The sequence below is a fragment of the Pipra filicauda genome, unplaced genomic scaffold (genome assembly GCF_003945595.2).
Source record: "Pipra filicauda isolate LSUMZ 115617 unplaced genomic scaffold, ASM394559v2 scaffold534_size341627_pilon, whole genome shotgun sequence".
NCBI lineage: Eukaryota > Metazoa > Chordata > Aves > Passeriformes > Pipridae > Pipra > Pipra filicauda.
The window spans coordinates 236,595-254,283 of NW_024104681.1; the positions used below are offsets into that span (position 1 = coordinate 236,595).

At 54.5% G+C, this 17,689-nt stretch overlaps 1 protein-coding gene across 1 annotated transcript; it reads right to left on the reverse strand.

Annotated features, from left to right (window-relative positions):
- On the reverse strand, positions 1-17,590 carry MAP1LC3A (microtubule associated protein 1 light chain 3 alpha). The gene is made up of 4 exons (XM_027719111.2): positions 17,513-17,590; positions 7,613-7,668; positions 1,798-1,904; positions 1-1,255 (listed from the first exon to the last, which is right to left on the reverse strand). The coding sequence occupies exons 1-4, from the start codon at positions 17,550-17,552 to the stop codon at positions 1,093-1,095; spliced, it is 366 nt and encodes a 121-aa protein (XP_027574912.1). The 5' UTR covers positions 17,553-17,590; the 3' UTR covers positions 1-1,092.
- Positions 17,591-17,689: the final 99 nt, after the last annotated feature.

Consider the following 17,689-nt stretch of genomic DNA (forward strand, 5'->3'; position numbering starts at 1 on the left):
TTCCTACAAGACACCACTTGAATTTATGTTTATTTTATATATATATTTATATATATATACCTTTGTATAGATTAAACTGGGGGGATTTTATCATATACATTTTTTTGGTCTAATACATGAGAAACAGGGACAGGAACATAGCAAATATAAATCAGTACATTCCTTGAGTGAACTCCTTGCCACACCGAGAGTGAAAAATTGCATGCAATGGGGAGACAGAGAAAAGGGAAATCAATTTTATTAGAAAAAAAAAAAAGAAACAAGACAATCCAGGTACAACTGTCAACGGAGGAGTAGCACTATAGATGGCAAACCTGTATAAATTATAAGTAAATTCCACTCTGACATCTACTATGCTTTAAAGTGCAATGAAGCCTGATTTATTTACCTACAGAAATACAGGAAAGATTCCCCCCCTCTCCCCATTCCAATCTATCCCTAAAAAAAACACAACAAAACAACCAACCAACCAAACCCAAACAAACAAACCAATAAAATTAACCTAAAGGATATACGTTATCCACAGTCCTACAGAGACGCCTACAATCTACTCAGTAGCACCAAGAATCTGATATGGGTGTAATTAAAATCAATTAAAACTCGGGAGCAATGGTAACATCTGTCTGCTGCTTGTGCAGCCCTCCTGCCCGCTGTCGGTGTCTCGGGGGGAGGCTCTCCCTGTGCTGGGTGAGGGTGGCAGTGCCCACACCCGCTCTGGCAGCAGCTCCCAACACACCACACGCACACACAGCACAGCGAGAGCAGTGTGGGGGACGGGGGGACACGGGGGGACACGGGGGGGACACGGGGGGGACACGGGGGGGACACGGGAAGCCGAGGCCCCGCGCGGGGTCTGCGCAGGCGGGTGTGGAGGGAGCGGGATTGACCTACACGGAGGGGAAGGGAAGGGTTGTGCGAGTCCAACACGCGCCACGAGCCTCTTTGGTGACAGGGTGATGGGGAGGGGAGGGAGGGGGAGGAAGGGGGTCAGCACAGCCCCCCTCTGGTGAGCCTCTGGCTGCGTTGTCTTCCGAGGCCGGGGGCCTCTGCGCCACAGTTCATCTGTCTCCACATGCCACCCCTCGGCAGCCTTCAGAAGCCAAAGGTCTCCTGGGAAGCGTAGACCATGTAGAGGAAGCCATCCTCGTCCTTCTCCTGCTCGTAGATCTCCGAGATGGGGGTGGACACGCTGACCATGCTGTGCTGGTTCACCAGCAGGAAGAACGCCTGGGTGGGATTCAGCTGCAAGCGGCGCCTGTGGGGGCAAGGGCAGGAGGGGCAGGGTCAGCCCACCCGGGGCAGGTGCCCTGACAGCCAGTTCCACCTCCCCAGCAACGCTGTTCACTTGGGGCCAGGCCTGCACAGCCAGGACCTCCTCAGGACCTCCTCTCACCACTCAGGACGTGGTATCTGTGAGTCCAGCTAAGCAGCTCGGGGCTCCAAGGCCTCCTGACTCAGGAACTCACAAAGCCCCCTTCTGCAAGTGCTGCTGGCAAGGGCAAAACAGAGGGGACTCTTCCCTCTGAGCTGAACGATAAAATGAGGGGACTAAAGCCCCCCTCATCAGCTCTTGATTGTCCCTGTGAGGGAGTGGTCACAGACCTCCAGCACATGCTAAGAACCTGCCCCCTCAGTCCCCCAACAGTCTGTACCACACACAAGGATGCTGTGGCTGCCAAATCCCCATCCCTGCCCTCAGCAGCTGCCTCTGCCCCACCCTCACCCCAGCACCCCGTGCTGGGTGACCTGTGGGTGAGGAGAGGTTCACAACACACCAGCTGAGGCCACCCCACTCACCGGATTATTTTGACCAATTCACTCATGTTCACATGGTCTGGGACAAGGAACTTGGTCTTGTCCAGCACTGGCAGCTGTTTCTCCCCTTTGTAACGTTCAATGATGACCTGGGGAGAAAGGCAGGGGTAGAATTAGTCATGTTTACAGTGCCCCCCACGCACTGGCCTCAAGGCCAAACACAAATCCAACACCACTTTCAGACTGACCAAACCCACAGGTTTTGCTGGCTTGAGCTGCAGAACTGAGCTCATGGTGCACAGTTTTCTTCCCCTTTCCTTCCTGCTGCCATTCAGCATCACTCTGCCTGCTCAGGAGCAGCTGCAGACACTCCTAAACAAGCAGTTTTTAGAAATCCCATTGAAGCCACCCAGGGCATTCCTTCAGCAAGGGGGAGTTTGGATTTCATCAGTCCCACTCCTTGTGTTAACACTCAGACACACTGACTCCAAGAAGGATCAGGAGACAGGGCCACTCCTCCCATGTGCCACCCCAACTGTGTAGGAGCTTCCCAGGCACTCCTGCACAGAATCACCCCAGGGACAGCCCAGCCTGTCCTCCCCTGTGAGAGTTCCTGCCCGGGAAAGCTCTTACCACCCTACATTCTGAAACGGCTGAACAATGATTGCTCTTCCATTTTCCTGCTATTATAAATAATGATTTTCTTCTGTTAAGCCTTTTGCTGCTTAACAGCTACAACTGCTGTTCCAAACCAGCCTGGAAAGGTACCATTTGTAGTCTGAGAATAAGGTGGAAGGCAGTTAAAACAGGTAAATTAATTTAGTAGGTAAAATTAAAATAAGTAAAGAACTTACACAGCTTAATCCATTCCTGCTGCAGAAATGCTCTGATTCTCACATCTCTCAAGTACACAGCTATTTTCTGCACAGAGAGACACTTGGATACTCATCAGCCCATCACCCTCTCCCACTTGAGACTGAACATTATTTTTCTCTATAAGGCAAGGAATTCCCATAATTTATTTTCCAAGGTCCTTTCCAAATTTACAAGTGAAATTTGTACTTCAAACTGCCAATGGCTGCGGGCAGCAGAGGGATGGAGCAGCACGCAGAGAGGAGGATCCCCAGGAGATGGCTCTGCAGAGCCAGAAGGACCAGGGAACCTCTGGGAACACCGACTTCCCTTTCCCTTGAGCCTTTGTTGCCACCCCACCCTCTGGCAGCAGCAGCAATGGAACTCCTGCCAGCCTATCCCAAAGCCAGAGCTGAAACTCCAGCAGGGACGCTGCGGGGTCACCAGTGAGCTGGGAATGTCTGAGGAGCCCCTCAGGGCTGATCTCAGGGCCCACCAGGATGGGCCAAGCCCCTCTGCAGGCAGTGCCTGGATGAGGGAGGGGTGCCAGGGCCTTGCTGAGAGCTCTGCACCGAAAACCCTCTGCAGAGCCCACCCTGAGGAAGCTCAGCCCAGGGGGAACCCAGGGAGCCAAGGGCCAGACAAGCAGCACGTGAAGGTCCCCAGGGAACAGCAGGGACACCTCCTTCGGCCCTTTGCAGGACGGGCTGTGACTGAAGAACTTGAGCCTTACATGGACAAGGCAGTGCTCTGGCTGTGGGGAAAGGAGTGGTCTCGAGGGGCTGGACACTCACACCAGCCACAGACAGGGATGCTGCTGTGGCCACTGAGAAACACAGAGGCAGCTCTGGGACCTTCAGTTTGCACAAAAGAACAGTTATAGAGCAGCTGTCTGTGCATCCACCTCTACCTGCAGAGGGGGCCCTGTACACCTGGGTGATGCCTCATTTCTCATATGAGCAGGAGCAGATGTCTCTCATTACCAGCCAGTTCCATCCCCAAAAAAAAGCCTCTTGACTAATCCAAAAATGGGCTGGGAAGGATGTCCTGGCTGTTAGAGCAGCAGCTGCCTCGTGCCCTGAGCACACACAGAGCCTCTCATGGAGAACAGCTCCAAGAGTTTCTGTTCCCAGAACACGAGCTGCTATTTGGGTAACCCAGCTATGGGAACAGGTGGCCAATGGACAAAACGTTCTTGTCTTGCTCTGGAGGGAAAAACATGATCAGATGCTAATGTTACATCCCTCTGGCCACAGGGTGTGTGTGCACAGCCATCTTCCATCCCAGATCCTCTTCCAGGAGAGGGGCTTCCTCAGCATGGGACACCTGCTCTTGCACAGGGAACCCATCACAGATCTCTCTGCAGAAATCACACAAGTGGGCACCGGTGGGAAGTGGAAAGGCTTAGGGCAGAGCCTGGGTCCTGGTCCCACTACAGGAGGGGTTTGGGCAGCATTTACAGACACAGCCCTTGTTCTGGGGCTGGTCTGGAGAGGTGGAAAGGGATTTTGCTAGAGAATGGGGCTAGATGTGGCAGCCTGACAGAGTCAAAGTCCAACCAGCAGCGAGGCTGAGAATGTGTTCCCAGCAGGCACAGGCACAAATGTGTGCATGAACACACTCCCTGATATCCGTGGCCAGGCAGAGGCTGACACAGACACACAGAGCACTCACCCCAGCACAGGCAGCACAAGTCTCACCATGTGCCACTCCAGCTGTGGGAGCAGGGTGAAGGTCCTCTAGTGGGAACAGACACAGTAACCCCTCTCAGTCCAAAAAGTGCTCCGGTGTTGACCCATCAGGAGTTGCATCAGCCCTGGATGCTGAGTCTGCAGCTCCCCAGAACAGCCCTCCAGGAACCCAGAGAAAGTTGTCCCTTGCTCTGAGTCCATAATTCAGGTTTCCAACCACCACTGTGCCAGGACAGGGCAATATCTGGGATCCCTCCACCTGCCACTGCCTTTCTGTGCTCCTCTGTGGGTGCTCAGATGAACCAGAGCCCAAACGCCCCCTCAGCCCTCCCTACCAGCATGAGGGGTGGCCCTGTCCCCTCTGCAGCTGTACAGCCCATGACCAACCAGCCTGGCTGAATTAACCATTGCAGGGCTTTGGGAAATGGTTTGCTCCAGTTACTGCCCAGCATAAGCTGTTCCCCAGGGATTTCAGACTCTCTGAGAGTTCAGTGGGCTCCAGAAAGAACCCTGGGGCTGACAGCAGGCAGGGGCAATGGGTGGGCACAGGCCCCATGCCCTCTAACAGGGCAGCAGATGGTTTCTAAAACATCTGCTGAGGCTGTGGATGGGGGTCCCAGCGAGAAGGCTGGAAGTTCTCTGCCTGCTCTGACTGCCTGAGCAGGAACTACCCTGTGAGGGGCAGCCAGAGATTCCTTTCCAGCAGAGCTGGGCTCGAGCAGCACCTCAGTGCCAACACAACCACCTCACCTTCTCAGCAAGAGCTGCATGTGCCTGTGGTCAGGACTTTGCACCATGGAAGCAGAGCCAGCTCTGGGAAATGTAGGGACAACAAAGGAGCCCCCGACACGAGGTGGACAGGGAACCACTGGGGAGCCCCTGGCTCCTGCCTGTCTCCAAATCACCTGTGCCAGTGAGGTGTCCTGGCATGTGATTTCTCTTCAAACACAAGCAGACAACTCCATGCCTCAGGCAGGGTCCAGGTTGTCTCTGGTGGGCTCAGACAGACACACCACAGCCCTCTCCCCACACAGATCTCCATGTACATGTGGCACAGCCCCTTCCTCAGTCTCCTCTGGAAGTACACTCCTGGAAACAGGAGAGACATGCCCTTCCCTGGGCACACAGCCAGGCCATGCACTCTGCAAATCCTCCTGGCCCCCTGTCAAAGCAAAACGGACTCACCCAAGGGCCCTGAGTGGAAACTGGAGATGCAGGAGGGCAGCAGGTGCCTTGCTGTGATTTCTGCCAGCACTAAGGGTGTGTGTGACCTGGCCCATCATCAATCTCCCCAACTCCTCCAGGCTGTGGGCTCAAACCCTCCTGCTAATTCCAAGGGCCTCTCCAGGGAAGCCAGTCACTTGGCAAACACAGCTCCTGCCTTTCAGAGATGACCACAACCTTCCCACAGCCAGTTTGCCCGCCCTGTGCTGCTCAGACCTACAGCAGTGCCCACACCACGCTCCATCCTGCACAAGGCTCTGATCACTGCCCAGCACTGACACCTGTGCACAGTCACCTGCAGGAATTCTGCCTCGGGAAACAGGAGAGACAGCACCAAACTGCTGTTGGGGTCTAACTGTGGCCAGGTCTTTAGAGACACCAGTGACAAGAACACGGCTGGACCCCCCAAGGCCTTCAACAGCCTTCTTACCCCGATTCTTTTTAGTGCTCCAGCTAAACGTGTCCTGTGCTCTCCTGCCGTGTCCCTCAGCCCAGGAGAGCAGAGCAGCTGAGGGACGAGCCGAGCCCCTCGTCCTCTCCCAGTGCTGGCACTCAGGGCACTGAACGAGGGGCAGAGTGGAGAGCTCAGGTCTCTGCCACAGCCAAACCTCTGCACACAGAGCTCCCCTCACAAACACACCAGTGCCGGGTCCTGACGACACAGAAACCTCCTCCTGGGGCATGTGGTGCTGACCCCAGCACAAAGAGCACTCCAGCCATGGGAGCTCTCCCACCACGTCCCAGTAAAGCCACCAAACTGTGCCTGTGGATGCAGAGCTCTGGCTCCTTTGGTCCATTCCTCAGGCAACACACATTTGTGTACAGTCACTTGATATATGCAAGTGACTGCATTTTTTGAACAACTTATTTCTAGCCTGGCCTTACTGCCAGAGCCTGAAGGCACTGCATTTAGCTCTGGCACAGCCCTGGAGATACACAGAGCCAGTCTAATGGCATTGAAAGTGTGTTAAAAGCAGAGGTCAATCAATGTGTTGATGAGCTGGTGTATTGGTACCCAGTGTGCAGCCCTGCTGAGCTGGCAACACATGGACACCACAGTGATGGTGAGGGAGAAGGAAGAGAAAGAATTCTTTTGGCTGAAAGACACTGTGCTAAAATCAAAGTAAGAGTGAGGCAGGAGTGGACTAGGATGGGTCAGGAGCAGTTTGAGACATTCAGCCTTGAAGGCCAAATACTGAGAGACAGTCTGCAATTTTAAGATAAGGTTGATGTTCATCCAACACTTGGGAGGGAGCTGAACTAGGAATGCATCCTGATTTTTTGGTCATACATGCTATGGTATCGCAAATAGTAACTTCAGCAAGCCCCAATTTCATGGAATCATGGAATCGTTTGTGTTGGAAGGGACCTTAAAGGCTGCCTAGTTCCAACCCCCCCTCTAGGGGCAGGGGTGTCCCTGGGTGGCCTAGGGTGTCCTAGGTCAGGTTGCTCCAAGCCCCATCCAGCCTGGCCTTAAAAACTTCCAGAGAGTGGGGCATTCCTCTAGGTTCTCCACCTTCTCAGGAAGAGAAACAAATACTCAGGTAGAATCTCAAAAACACACTCAGAGCCAGAGAGCAACATGGTGCATTAGGTGTGACATGGGCAGGAAGGTCGCGGGGTCTCACCTGGGCATATCAACAACAGGTGCTGGGAAAGCACAGAAGGGGTATGAATGATCCTGACAGAGCCTCTGTGTTTTCAACACAGCAAAGATCATCTCACACACCTTTCTCTGGGCAGAGAGAAATCTTTACCAGGTCATCCAGAAGTCAAGAAGCTACTACAACCCAAAAAAAGGACATTTCAGAGTTTTCTCCTGCTGCACTAGCTTGGAAATAGTTTTGAGAGCAAATCAGTCCCCTGCCTCTAGGGCAGACACGAGGCTTTAGGGGCAGCCTGCACTTTGCACTGCACAGAACGTGTCTGCTGTGGAGCAGCTGGCACACACAAGGCACTGGAGGCTCATGGAGACCGTCCTCTGTTGATTCCAGGGAGCAAAGTTTTGTGAGCCCCATGGAGGCCACCCAGCAGCACAGAGGAGTCCTGAGAACAAAGTCTACCACAGCCCAGTGAGAACAATCACTTACCGGAATTTTGTTTGGATGCTGCTCTCGGATCTGCTGAACTTCCTTACAACGATCCGCTGGAGGGAGAGCAAAGAAACGGGGTTAGAGACACCTGTGTGTGGGAGCTCAGGCAGAGCTGAGGCACCCACCCTGCAAACCACACACTGACACACAGGGACACTGCCCAAGGAATGCAAGGTCTGCTCACCAGGCCTTTTCTGGGCATGGTCAGCCTCCAGTGACCAACCCTTTACTGTTTCCTATGGCCCCAACCAACCCCTCCAGGATGGGACGCACCCCCCTGCCTGGTAAACCTGGGCAGCACACCTGGAAACCAGCAAAATGAAAGGAGACCATAAGGATAACAAAACTAACCTAAATCCACCAGCAGCACAGTTTTGGGGTCTGAGCTCGGCAAGTCCAGGCTCTTTGTGTCTCCTGGATGCTCTCCCCAAGGAGATGATTCTCCAACTGGGGCTGGGTTTTAGCCATTTCCTTCTGCCTGTTGTGCACTTCCAAGCACTGTCTGGCACAGAGCCTGGTTCCACAAGAGATACACCTTGCCAAGAACTCCTTCACTAGCACAGATCTACAGAGCAGCTACAACAGCTGTTGGCCTGACAGAAGGTATTTCTAGACCTGGATACAGGAAGAAAACCTTAAGCAAGGAGATGACCAACGTACTAAAAGACTTCCTGCAGTTGTTCTCACACTTTCTAACCCATTTGCTCCCAGAGTTCATGTTTACTGACACGCACAACAGGCAGCACACAAAGCTTGCACACTCCTCCAGCTTACAGGAGAATTCTCATGCCCCTCACTGCTTTAGCAGAGGATTCTCTGCTTTCCACAACCCAAAGCAGCACAAAGAAGCAGTGCCAGAGCCAGGTATAGCTCTGTGTGTGCTCCTCCTGGGACACCACACACCTACACTCCTCCTGGCATTACCTCCTCTGGAAGTGCTTCACAGCCTCCAGCAGCCCACCTGAAGTGCCCAGGGGAAGCAGTTTTGTGGATCACGGTGGGTGAGCTGGGGGTGAGGGTCAGTGACTAAGCACTGACTGGAAAAGTGAGATCTGGGTATCAGAGGATCCACCATCGGATCATCCTGCCACACACACCAGCTCCAGCCCAACTCCTCTTCCCAGCTTACACAGCCCCCATTCCTCATGACCCACCAGGATCATGGAGGGCAGGATAAGCACCTGTGTTTGAGTGTTTTCTCCCCAGAAACGCTGAGCATTTCTCCTCTGAGCACTCAATAAATCCTTATTGTTTATACATTGAATTTGGTTAGAAACAACTTTAGGAAGAGACTGGAGTTTCTTTAGAGGCCACGAGGCCACAAAATCACCAAACCACAAATGCTTTGAGCACCATTTCTGCCTCCTCTGTGGGGAAAATATCCCTCTGCTAGGAATGGCTAGACCTTTTATTCTGCAGGACTCCAAGTCAAGCAACACAGAGAGCAAGATTATTTGGATTTCATGAAATATTCAGGCATATTTGTTCTGGAGTTTATGACTGAAGATGCAGCTCCTCATGGTTCCTTTTCACCCAATTCAGTGCACCAGGGATCCAGAGTTATCCTTGTGACACAGACAGTTTTCCCCCGAGGTCCCAGTCAGCAGGGAGTCACAGACATCAGCACCACACGTGATGCTGGTACAGGGACACCTCTTTGGGAATGCTGAAGGACACAGTGACAGCAGCACCCAGCACCCAACCCAGCACCCAGATGGAGCAGAAGCACCTGCCCCTCTCTGCAGTGCCCCCCTCCCACGTGTCCACTGTGGACAGGCTGCAGCAGGATGGAGCATCCCAAAGGCTGGAGATCCAGAGCATGACTAGACAAAAACTACCATCATAGGAACTTCAGGCACTTTGACTGCAGCCAACTCAGACTTCTGGGTGTTAACAGAGCTGTGTCCTCCCGGCTGGCCAGTTTTCCCAGCTTTAGTATCCACCCTATCCTGCTTCTCTCTGCATCCTGTCAGATGGCCATGTGCATGAACTCCCTAGACCTCATGCTTTGCCCTGCAGGGTCACAGAACTGTTTGCACAAGAAGCCCCAGTGATGCAGGCAATGGTGAGAACGGTCTGAGAAGGAGTTTGTTATCATGGCTAGTAAATGTAGATAATCTCAGAGCATCCAGCTAGCCCAGGATGCACCTGCCAAAGGGCAGCCACACACCAGACACCCCTTCCTGCTCCCTGGAAGCACCACCAACTCCAGCACAAGGAGATGGCACGAGCCATCACCACCTTCACTTCCACAGAGGAGACAGAGGTGCCCCCTGCCCATCACACTGATAAAGATGCCACACAGAGAGTAAAATGGTCCATCCTCAATCCAGCTGCACATCAGTGCCTCAGGATCCCACCCCAGCCCTTTGTCCCCTGAGGAGAGCAGACCAGGTGCCTTGGGCAGAGGCTGCTGCTGCAGGATGCTCCTTCCAGATCTTGCTGACTCCACAGCAGGAATCAAGGGCATGAGCCACCAGTGACAGAGCTCTCAGCTACCCTCAAGTCTGCTGGACCGCAGTGGCAGCTCCCTCTCCCACCCTTTAAAACCTGACATGTGCCCAGGACCTGATCCCTTTGGCCAGCAGGGCCCAGGGCATTTGGAGCCCTCCTGAGCCCAGGGGACTGATCTGCAGGTTACCAACAGTGCAATGACAGCAGGTGCAGCTTTACTCCAGGGGCTGCTGGATCTCTCCAGCAGGTCCCTGTGACTGCAACTACAAGCACCTCAAGCCCTGCACTTCCTCTGCCCTGGAAATGCCCATTTCAGAAACTTCATTCGGGAAGGCAGTCGGGAGCAACCCCACCCAAGGTGTTCAGGTGCCTGAACACACCGGCTGAAGTTTCTGGGACACCTGGAGCTCTGCTAAGGAGCACATTCAGTCCCATCCTTGCCTTGGATAGCCAAGGAAACAGGCTTGGGAGTCAGCAGAAGCTGCATCAAACCCTGCACGAGGGTAATTTCTGTGTGCACAAGAATTCAGGCAGAAGAGATCTCCAGCAAGAAATAGGTGATGGTCCCCCACACCCTCCTCAGCCGGGGCTGGGAGGGAGAGGTTGATCCTGTGACTCATCAAAGCATCAACATCACACAGCAGGAACAGCTATAAATACCACCCTTATTTTAGTGTATTTACAGTAAATCTAAGTCAGAGGAATAAAGGGAAAACACTTAAAGGGCACCTGAGGGAGACACGTCTGGAGGTGCCAGCCCAGCCCCTGAGCTCCTTCTTGCACGGCGCTGTGGACAGGTATGATCCCCCACCCGGGCACTCAGTGTTTGCACACTCACATTTCACACACAACAGGCCTGATTTTACAAGCCTTGTTCTCCTCCTGCAGCTCCCCCAAACCAAAGCTGTGACTTTCTCAACACAAGGTTGAGACTTTCCCCTTTCCTGCAGCACCTGGCGCAGTTAATCCTCAGCTGATGTGCAAAACTAATCAGAACTGTTCACACAACCCTGTCCCTATCCACATTCTTCTCCTGTGGTCCCTCCTCCCTGAGGGGAAGGAGAGCATCACACGTGAGTGCAGCAGCTCAGGGGCTCCACTGCAGGGGCTCCAGGCAGCTGCTGTTCCAAGGAGCTGAGCACAGAGCCATGACCTGCACGCAGAGGGAAGAGCCCCATCCCTGCTCCAGGGGTGGGCACTGCACATCTGCCACGAGGGAAGCCAGACTTCTCCCCAGTGCTGGGATGTCAGAGCTCAGGACGGCAGCAAGACAAACCCACACACTTTCATTGGTTATTCCCAGGGAAAATTCTCTGCTAGAGCCTATGGAAAGACAGGAGTATTTTTGTAGCATTGCATACACCAGGAAATTGCCTATTTCTCCTCCAACTGCTGTTTCAACTGTTAAGTACCAACAGCAAAGCCTGCAAATTGCCCAAAACACCAGAATCTTGGCTGTTTTCTTGACTGAGGTCCTTCCCAAGCTGTTCTCCCAAAGATGCAGGCACGCCGCGTGCGTATCCCATGGCAATGCAGGATGAGATCATCACAGCAGCTCAGGAGAACAGTGGAAAATTTCAAGCCTCACTTCGCAAACATTAACCTTTTTTATCAGCAGTGCCCAGGAACCCTGGCCACGGGAGCCAGGTCCCCGCTGTGCTGGGCACTGTGCAGACACGGGATGAAAGGACAGTCCTGGATGCAAAAGAGCCTCAGGAGGCAGAAGATGCAGATGGTGGGACAGAAGGAAAACACGCGGCGAGCTCTCCAGCAGCGCCCTTGCGTAAGGGGCACCGTTCTTCAGGGGACACCAGACCAACACTGGTCAGGCACTGGTGCTGCCCCAGGGCAGCAGAGGGACTGCAGGAGCAGCAGGAATGCTGTTAGGAAAAGACACCACCTGGAAACGTCATCAACGTGCTACCAGGTCAACAGCTCCTGAGGTGAGCAAGGGCTGTGTGTGGAGAGCAAAGCAGAGACCAGCAAAGCAGCCATGAGCCTCTCCCTGTGTCCCAGGGCTCCAGGTGCAGCTGCCAGTGGCATGGAGGGAGTGTGCAGATATCCCTGGCACCGGCAGCAGGCTGTGGCCTTCTCTCTGCCATCCACACAAACACTCTGCCTGGGGCTGGATCTGCCTCACGTTTGAAGCAGAGCCAAAAATGAACATGTTTCTTCAAAAAGCTGCTGTGGTCAGTCCCAGGGCAGAGGGCTGCTATAGAACACAGATCTTTCCCCGAGAGATTTTCTGCAAGGAGAGGTGGAATTGGATGGTTTGAAATCCGGATATGTGTGGGATGAGCTGGCAAGCACTGAAGACACAGGCCAGTCACGCAGGTCATTCCAGATGTACATCACTCACTGTTTCTGTAGTATCACATCACCCTAAGGCCAGACACCTCTAACCACCAGGAAACACCCTCGTGCCTGTGTCATGGCTCACCCAGCACCTGACCTGACCTGGCCCAGTGCTCCTCCTCAGGCCAGTGGTGCTGCAGGAGCAGCAAGAGGAGATTCCCACATCCAGGAAGGGAGGGCAGAATGTGCAAGGCTGACCATGTCCTCCCCACCAAAAAAGGCTGTCTGTCCTAGGCTATGTGGGACAGCAGCACAGCAGAGACCTGACAGTGATTCTGATTGTTGAGTTTATTTAATTCTCCTGTCTGCAAAGCTGGGGGCTCCGCACAGGATGAATGACTCGGGACCAAACCTACACTGCACTGAACCTAAAGGCTTTGAATGGACAGAAAACGTGTCTCATCACGGCACAGGTGGAGCCTGATGCTCCACTGTCCCCAGAAGGTATTGCCAGCATGGAAGTGGATGCTCTGTCTCCATGACTATCCATCCCATCGCTCCAGCTGCGCTGCCAGATATGCCATGTCTGGGAGGATTTCTGAACACCAGGCTCCTGGGGCCCTGTGACTGCAGAAGGATCTCAGTAGCCTTCTTCATTTGCATAAGTTCCCAATATTCCTGGCTCCACAGTAGAGCTTGAAAATGGATTTTAAAACACAAAGAAGAAACACCTTCATATTTTTTAGCAGTTTCAAAATGTAATGGATATGATTTCGAGCCTGGCTCCAGGAATTTGCATCTGGCAAATCCATGGTAAGGACTCATCTCATGACCAAGCAGAGCCACACAACAACTGTGAACTCCAAATTCCTGTCAAGACACTTGTCCTCTGGTTGCACAGCACCACTGCACTGACAAGACAAGAGGGAATGGCATTAAACTGCCAGAGGGCAGGGTTAGATGGGATATTAGGAAGAAATTCTTCTCTGTGAGGGTGGGGAGGCCCTGGCACAGGTTGCCCAGAGAAGCTGTGGCTGCCCCATTCCTGGGAGTGCCCTAGGCCATGCTGGACAGGGCTTGGAGCAACCTGGGCTATGGAAGGTGTCCCTGCCCATGGCAGGGGATGGAACGAGATGGGCTTTAAGGTTCCTTCCAGCCCAAACCATTCTGGGATTCCATGTGCAGGATGAGCAGTGGACCTCCATCATCCAAAAAGCTTAAAACTCACTGCATCCCCTGAGCATGGGGGCAAACACCTTCTGTGCCACCTCAGGATGCCAAACAGAGCATTTACATCAGAGTTCCAGGTAAGCAACTGGCTTTTTGCTCAACATTTAATCACAGTTTCACTGTTCTTGGAAAAAGAGCAGCAAGTTCCTTCTGCACAAGCCCTCAGGAGGCTGCTCTGCAAGGGTTCCCTCCAGCTCCAGTGTGACCTTCCACCTGCACAACCTTCACGACCATAAGCCTCCAAGACAGCAGGAATGCACTCAGATTTCTCAGAACTACTCAGGATGCTTCAAATTGCTCAGACAAAGGCCAGGCACTCCTGCCAGGGCTGTATTTTGGTGCAGCCCACCATGCACGTGCAAGCACCAAGGGCCTTTGCCCTGCCCGGGTCGCTGCTATTTGTGCACAAACAAGCCTGGACACGCAGGGCTCCAGGGCCTCTCTGGGCAGCTGCGCCGGACACCAGAGTCTGGAATTTATCCCTTCATTTCCTCTCACAGCCTATTTCCAAACCACCTTCTGAGCACAAAAGGCAGCAAACGACTGCATGAGCACAGAGCTGGAGGTGTTTAGAGCTGCAGGCCGACCTCAGAATGCCACACGAGCAGGGTGACACACCGAGAGACCTCCCAAGTGACTCTCCTGACCGTGATGCCCACTGGGGCTGACCACAGAAGGAACACCAAAGCCAAGGGACATGACTTATCCATGGCTCACGGCTCCTCGATGGCAGAGCCTCCCAGCCTGACAGCTCCTGGATTCACCAGTCTCCACCCTGCTGGCTCAGGGGGAGAGCTGAACTTTTTGTAGTGAAGAAAGTATTAAGTAACGAACAAAACACACACAGGTTTTATTGTTCCTGGCTGCCAGTCAGGACCTTGTGTTACGTAAAAGAATAATAATAATAAATAAAAAAATCAAAATTTGTGGCCTACATGTCTGGCTGGCATTTGTTCTGGAAGCTTGTTCAGTTCCTCTTGCAGCAGTATTTTCTTCAGTGCTGATAATTAACCCCACATCCAGTCATGTCACAGAATGTCCTCAGTAATTAATCCAAGACACAGGCAGCTGAGCAGCAGCTCCCACCAGCAGCCTCCTCTCAAGGAATCCCAGCTCTCAAAGCACAACTGCCAGTGCATGGACACTCTGAGGGCCAGCTCAGGACCAAGGAGGGCTCACTGAGCAACCTCACACCAAGTTCCACATGCTTTTCCAAGCCAACACCAAGATGAACTGTTGTGGATGGTGTGAGAAGCAGACAATTCATCCACTGCTGGTCCCTACACGGGAACAGGCACGGCTGGCTCACACGGGACTTCAACATTTCACTGTTCCCCAGAGCCACGGGGAATTCAGCTCCACACCCACCGCTGCCTTTCCTCTGAAGAGGAGTGGTTTCCCAGAACTAAAGGCAGATCTCCCAGAGGATGGGACCTGGGATGGGGAATATGCAGTGCAGAGAGGTTGAGGTCAAACCCCTGGCGTTTGTCACCAGGCCAGGGGCTCCAGCTGACCCCCCACGTGTCCGTGTGCTCCTGCCTCTGTGCCAGCGGGACACTGGGGCACGGGGCCGAGCTGCTCCTGGTTCTCCTGACAGTCCAGCACCCAGGCCCATGGCCGTCACCACGCTGTTATGTGTGCACTGAACACACAGCTGGCACCTGATCCAAACCCCCACTTCAGGAGCAGTGGGACAACGCTCCCAAGGACTCTTTTCAGGAAGTGCAGCGGTGTCAGGCAGCCGCATGCTCCTGCTGCTGCCAGGACACCCTGTTCCTCTGACACAGGCCACGGCTTTGTTCTGGGAATTGTTTTGGACTCCTTCAGTGGATCTGAATATGCCTCAGCGTCTGCAGCACACGGATGCAGAGGGTACTGTCAGATTTTACCCCCAAGGACACTCTGCTGCAGACCTTACAAGGACCAGCTCTCAGAGCTCCAATCCCACCACTGGCAGCACCTCAGCTCACAGGAGGGGTCAGTGCTCCGTGCCCTCCACACTCCTTGGATCAAACCCCAGCCAGTTCCCAGCCAGTCCCCTTTTCAAGTCCATAACGAATGAATAGAAAACAGGAAATTTCTCTCAGGAGAGACCCAAGGGCAAAGCAGATGAACAAGCAGGAGAAATTTACAGAAAAACAAATCGCAAAAATACAAGAATGGGGAAAACCAGCATTGAAGGAAGCAGAATCTTCAGTGAGGGGTGGCAGACCAAGAGCTAAGGCAGCCACTTGCCATGAAACCGGAGCCTGGGTGCCTTTTGTAAACAGCCATATCCCTGACTCTGCCTTTTCTGGCTTTTTGGAACTGTTCCACTTCTGTAAAGTTTCGAAGCCTTAAAAATTAAGCCATTCTGAGGGCACAGAGTCGCTGGTGATGTTTTCCACCAGCCCCTCCAACTGCATTGTAAACAATTGCTTCCTGCTCCTGTTGTGTAATGATTCAAAGACAAAAACAAGCCGTATTTACTTTCTCCAACAGAGCAATTACAGCCCTGACCCAAAGCAACTGCGGGGGCTGCCAGGCCTCCTCCTCCTCCTCCTGGCTCAGCTCTGCAGCCCAGTCAGCTGAGAGAGCAAAAGGGCAGAGGAAAGTACAGAGAAACAAGGAGCACTTGCAGTTGCCGGCACCAAACTCCCTCACCCCCCTCCGTCCCTCCGGGGCTATTTTAATCCTGCTTTCTTTCAACTACTCTGAGCCTTGGATTTTGTTTTCTTTCTGGCTCACAGAGTCTGAGTGATCCACAAAGGCAAACCAGACTCCTCCTGACCATAATAAGCTGATTCTCACCAGTTTAGCAGGAGGTAGTTACGAAGGGGCTGATTTAGGATTTCACTGCTTTTAATACATGGTTTAGGAGAACACAGCAGGGTCCCAGTGAGCACCCCGGGGCACCCAGGCTCCGTCTGGTTCTTGTTTGTGCGTGTTCCCTTGGCAGGGGAGGGCTGGGTAAGCATTCAAGGCCGGAAGGGTTGTGCCAAGAAAATACCAAATATTTACAGTTTCCAAGAGAGCAGCGAGGGTCTGGATCAGCAGTTTTCAGCAGGAAAAAAGCTCCAATTTTAAAACTCACGTAGGGAACACGCCCTCACCTGCGTTTGGGCAGTAACTGGCACAACACGAGGCTTTGTTCGGCACGAAAACACCGATTTCGGCGTTACACAGATAGCAAAGCTCAACTGATGCCCCCCAGGGCTGTGACCTGCCAGGAACACGGAGCCCTCCCCGCGCCAGCTGGCAAAGGGCAACAGCAACAGCGGCCGATGTTCCGTCTGACCCCACCGTGGGGTCTGGCGACAAAATCGGGGACTTTCTACGGTCACCTCCCCACCTTCTGAGCCTGCCCACCGCGCCCCTCTGACAAAGGGCGGGTACGGGGCGATCACTGACCCCTCTGGGTCCCAAGGGCCAGCGCAGAGGGCGTGCGGCGCTCGGGAACCACCAACCAGCCCACCGCGGGGCGGGACGGGGCGCGGGGACGGCGATTTGGGGGGGGGGGGGTCGCTGTTGCTCTGACAGCCGGGAGCGACCCCCCGACATCCCCCTCCCGACCGGCACCGGGAGCGACCCCCCGACATCCCCCTCCCGACCGGCACCGGGGGGATCCCGCCCTGCGGGCTCCGCGGCCGCTCGCGGTGCCCTCCCGGGACAGGAGGGGACACGGGGGTGACGCGGGGACCCCCGACACCGCCGGGCTCTGCCGGGCGGGCGCGGCCCCCCCGGAGGGGGATGAAGTGACATCACCGAGCGGCGGCTGCTGCGGCCCCGCCGCCCCTCCGGGCACCGCCCGCGGCCGGGGGGCAGCGCGGGGGGGGCGCGGGGCAGACCCGCTGATCCCCCCGTCCACCCGACCGTCCGTCCATCCTTCCATCCATCCGCCGTCCCTCCCCGCCCCCCCTCCGGGCGCGGCCCCCTCACCGAAGGCGCGGCGCTGTTTGAAGGGCCGGTCCGAGGGCATCGCGGCGGCACCGGCACGGCCGCTCCGCTGCCTGCGCTGCGCCGCCTGACGTCACCGCCGCACGCCCGGGGGGCGGGGCCTCGCCCGCCCGAGGCCCCGCCCATCGCCCCGCCCATCGCCCGCCCCGCGGGGCTGCC

What these genes read in the sequence shown, in the direction of transcription:
- MAP1LC3A (XM_027719111.2), bottom strand. Translation starts at nt 17,552, where the DNA reads ATGCCCTCGGACCGGCCCTTCAAACAGCGCCGCGCCTTCG. An exon ending in CAAACAGCGCCGCGCCTTCG is followed by an intron (nt 7,669 to 17,512) that starts GTGAGGGGGCCG and finishes CTCTCCCTCCAG; the next exon opens with CGGATCGTTGTAAGGAAGTT. An exon ending in AGCATCCAAACAAAATTCCG is followed by an intron (nt 1,905 to 7,612) that starts GTAAGTGATTGT and finishes CTTTCTCCCCAG; the next exon opens with GTCATCATTGAACGTTACAA.